General features: G+C 37.1%; 1 protein-coding gene across 1 annotated transcript; it reads left to right on the plus strand.

Annotated features, from left to right (window-relative positions):
* The first annotated feature begins 2473 nt into the window (after nt 1–2473).
* Nucleotides 2474–3421, plus strand: LOC115833970 (olfactory receptor 4K3-like). The gene has a single exon (XM_030808774.1). The coding sequence runs from the start codon at nt 2474–2476 to the stop codon at nt 3419–3421; it is 948 nt and encodes a 315-aa protein (XP_030664634.1).
* The last annotated feature ends 937 nt before the right edge of the window (nt 3422–4358 follow it).

Raw genomic sequence — 4358 nt, forward strand, 5'->3', positions numbered from 1 at the left:
CAAAACTTTCTTGTTAATAGAGAAATATTTAAGTATGGGTGGCATTTAAATTTTATTGATTGTTATTCTGATTTTTAGGAGATATTAACATTTTGATGATTACTTCATGTCCTTTATATAGTTAGAATTTATAAACCAGAATTTTTTCACTTTTCACTTTTTCTTCCATTACTCCATAATGACTCAAGTGAATAGTACAAAATTTAAATTCTTGAACATTCATTTTATTATTTTCTGTATCAGTTTTTTTCCAAATGGGGATACACAGGCCTTATACTCATTAATTAATGGAGGAACTGAGAGATAACACTTGTAGTCTCACAAGTCAAATAATAGATACTATTTGTCTTGTCTTTGCTTTGGTCCAAGATACGCGTTATTCTTTATATTTTCCCAGCCAATCACATCCATGCCCTGTACATGAAACATTTACGAGCAATCATGCATTCTGTAATTCACCTTTAAATATGGCCAAACCAACTTGAAAGTTTTAATAACTCCCTTGCAACTGAAAATCTCTTTATTCCCCAAGCAGCAGCTGGTCTTATTTCTTGCCATGTAATTCACAAAATTATTTCATATCAATACAGCGTCATAAATGACAAAGGTCTCAAGGACTGTGAGCCTCCTTTCCCCAGAAATTAGGCAAGCGTCACCTAACTTCACTGTGAGCAGTTGTCCTTGCTTCAGGAGTTGGTTGAGTGTTATATTACATTGTGAAAGGATCTTAAAATATCTAGATAACGCCCCTATTTTACATTGAAGACTTGAAACATCGGTTGACTCATAAATTACTCGATCCCACACTCTAGGACAAGATTCAATCCCATTTTCTGCTTTCAGGTCACTGTTATTTCTGGTACACCCAATTTAAATGAGAGTGTGCTAGAGACTTCTATTTAAATATCAGGTAGGTGAGTGCAAAAGAAATTAAAGTTTCTGGATGGGTAAAGCTAGAAGAACAATGTGAAGGTTTTTGTTTGTTTTCAAGGCCACACAATTTTTAATAGAAAGCCAAGGAACAGTAGGTAGTTGAATGAATAAATTGAGTTTGGTCTTAGAACAATTTGTTTAGAATATCTAGTTACACAGAGGTTTGAGAAGAAAAGAAAAACAAATGCTTGATTAGTAGAAAGATGAAAAGGTTTTGTCATGAATTTTTGAGTACAACATCATTTCAATTGGCTTTCAGTGCACTTTGTAAAACTCAGATCTCAGTGAGACAGAGATTTCCTTATCAGCCAAGTTACAACTTTTGAGGTGCATTATATTACATAACTTCTAATTCATTACTATCTTCTGTCTGATGTAAACTGTCTCAACAGTTGCTCCATGTAAACTCTGGAAACAGGAAGATGTTCTTGTTTCAAACAGCTTCTGTGAAATCAATAATTTCTAGCATTTAAAAATGCCTGGCTTCTGGCAGCATGTATTAACAGTCTTTCTATTTAAAATATACTTAGAAATGTATGAGTACTTCAGCCTTTAACCAGAACATGTTCATTAGCCTCTGAAAATGTATGGCATTGGTACATACATCAAGCGTCATTCATAATATCTGTATAACTAAAATAAAAAACAAATAATTAGAGGTGATTTCACTTTTTTTTTTTTTTTGAGGCGGAGTCTCACTCTGTCGCCCCAGGCTGGAGTGCGGTGGCACGATCTCAGCTCACTGCAACCTCTGCCTCCGGGTTCAAGCGATTCTCCTGCCTCAGCCTCCTGAGTAGCTGGGATTACAGGTGCATGCCACCATACCCGGCTAATTTTTGTACTTTTAGTAGAGATGGGGTTTCACCATGTTTGGTCAGGCTTGTCTCGAACTACTGACTCGTAATCTGCATGCCTCGGCCTCCCAAAGTGCTGGGATTACGAGTATGAGCCACCGCGCCGCCATTTCACTTTTATTCTAGACAATCTCCATCAGAAAATTGAAACAGATGATGTATCTCTGTAGTCATTTTCCTCCCCTGTTTGATTCCTTTTCTTAGCCACTGCAAGAGACCAGTGCCCACACCCTTCCCACTATTGTGTTCCCACTAATAATAAGCTTTGATCCTCAAATATTCCTCACCCATCTTTCACCCTTCATGATGTTTGAAAAAGGTTTTCACTCACTTTCTTACAAAGCCTGCTGTCAGCAAGCTGTGAAGTTTAAAAACTATTTCACAAACTGAGGAGTAAATATTTGAAACCGTTAATTTTTATTTATTTATGAATATTGTATTTTACTTGTAAACAAATGCTAAGTCATAAAAAAAGATATTTAATTGAATCATTTGAAATACCTAAAAAGGCCATTGGGAAAAATATTTAGCCACTGTGAGTCCGGAAAAGAGACAATAGGGAACTATCTGATGGTGGCTCCACTAAATTAGTCCATGCAAAAATCCCACTTTGAGTTTGATTGCTGTATTTTTTCCTAGTTCTCCTCCCAAATAGAAATGCTAGATCCTTCCAGAAATCAGAGCAAATGGCCTGGAGCAATCAGTCTGTGGTAACCGAATTCATACTACGGGGTCTGTCCAGTTCTTTCGAACTCCAGATTTTCTACTTCCTGCTTTTCTCCATAGTCTATGCAGCCACTGTGCTGGGGAACCTTCTTATTGTGGTCACCATCGCATCAGAGCCACACCTTCATTCCCCCATGTACTTTCTGCTGGGCAATCTCTCCTTCATTGACATGTCCCTGGCCTCATTTGCCACCCCCAGAATGATTACAGACTTCCTTAGTGAACACAAAGCCATCACTTTTGAAGGCTGCATGACCCAGATATTCTTCCTGCATCTCTTAGGGGGTGCTGAGATTGTACTGCTGATCTCCATGTCCTTTGATAGGTATGTGGCTATCTGTAAGCCTCTACGTTACCTAACAATCATGAGCCAGAGAATGTGTGTTGGGCTTGTGATACTTTCCTGGATTGTCGGCATCTTCCATGCTCTGAGTCAGTTAACATTTACAGTGAATCTGCCCTTCTGTGGACCCAATGAAGTAGACAGTTTCTTTTGTGACCTCCCTTTGGGGATTAAACTCGCTTGTGTCGACACATATATTCTGGGGGTGTTCATGATCTCAACCAGTGGCATGATTGCCCTGGTGTGCTTCATCGTCTTGGTGATCTCCTACACTATCATCCTGGTCACCGTTCGGCAGCATTCCTCTGCTGGATCCTCCAAAGCCCTCTCCACGTGCAGTGCCCACTTTACTGTTGTGACCCTTTTCTTTGGCCCATGCATTTTCATCTATGTGTGGCCTTTCACAGATTTCCCAATAGACAAAGTACTCTCAGTGTTTTATACCATATTCACTCCCCTCTTGAATCCAGTGATCTATACACTTAGGAATAAAGATGTCAAGTATTCAATGAGGAAACTAAGCAGCCATATCTTTAAATCTAGGAAGACTGATCATACTTCTTAATTTTCCTCATAGGAAAATAAAATACTTCTTCAGCATTTATCCCCCTCATTCAATTGGTCAACATATTGATGCTATTGCAAGAAATCAATTAGTTCGTGGTAGAACTGTTTCTGTAACCAGCCTCAGCTGTCATGAAGTTCTAGTCATATTAATTGTTTCTTACACAACATGACATTTACTGTAGAGCATGATAAAATGTATACTTAATGTTTTATGTGAAAGGACCAACAATATCAAATATTTATTTTTTTAGATCTATTGGAATATAATTTCCTTTGAGACTTTCACGTTTTAAGAAAGAGTAGATTTCCTCCCTATCTCTAGCAATAGTCTCTAAGAAAAAAGACAAGTATAAAAGCACCAGCACCTAGTATAGTACCCTATACGCTAAAGTAGCAATAGAATGTTTATTGCTGACAAGATGCTAATGAATGTGGGTTTTTTGTAGCTCAAAATTCAGAAGGCAATAGAGGGTTTTTGGTAAGTAAAAATATTAGGAATGTATCTTACTTTAGTCCCTACGTTCCCTAGAGTGGACTCCATAGTTTTAAAACAGTATAGGAAACTCCATGCAAATTCTTATAGTCATATCTATATCTATGTTATCATTCTATCTATCTATCTATCTATCTATCTATTATCTATCTATCTGATTAAAAGGAACCTAGAGTACAACAACAAATTCATTCAACCTGCTCTACAAAAGATAAAATAAACCATGATACACTAGTTTTCAAATATGCTAAGTAGAACAAAATCTACATATTCACTCACAAATATAGATTTATTTCCTAAGCAGTAACAAATTGTTTTGGTGTCATGATGTTTACTGTACCATTTTTTAAATTCAAAGCCACATTGTAAATAGTGGGGTTTAAAGGATCTGAGCCATTCTCCCTATGGTTAAACACAGTATTTGATGTAAGGACTTCATTAA

The sequence above is a fragment of the Nomascus leucogenys genome, unplaced genomic scaffold (assembly GCF_006542625.1).
Source record: "Nomascus leucogenys isolate Asia unplaced genomic scaffold, Asia_NLE_v1 001487F_34563_qpd_obj, whole genome shotgun sequence".
NCBI lineage: Eukaryota > Metazoa > Chordata > Mammalia > Primates > Hylobatidae > Nomascus > Nomascus leucogenys.

Coding starts and splice junctions, on each gene's coding strand:
- LOC115833970 (XM_030808774.1), top strand. CDS start 2,474: ATGGCCTGGAGCAATCAGTCTGTGGTAACCGAATTCATACTACGGGGT.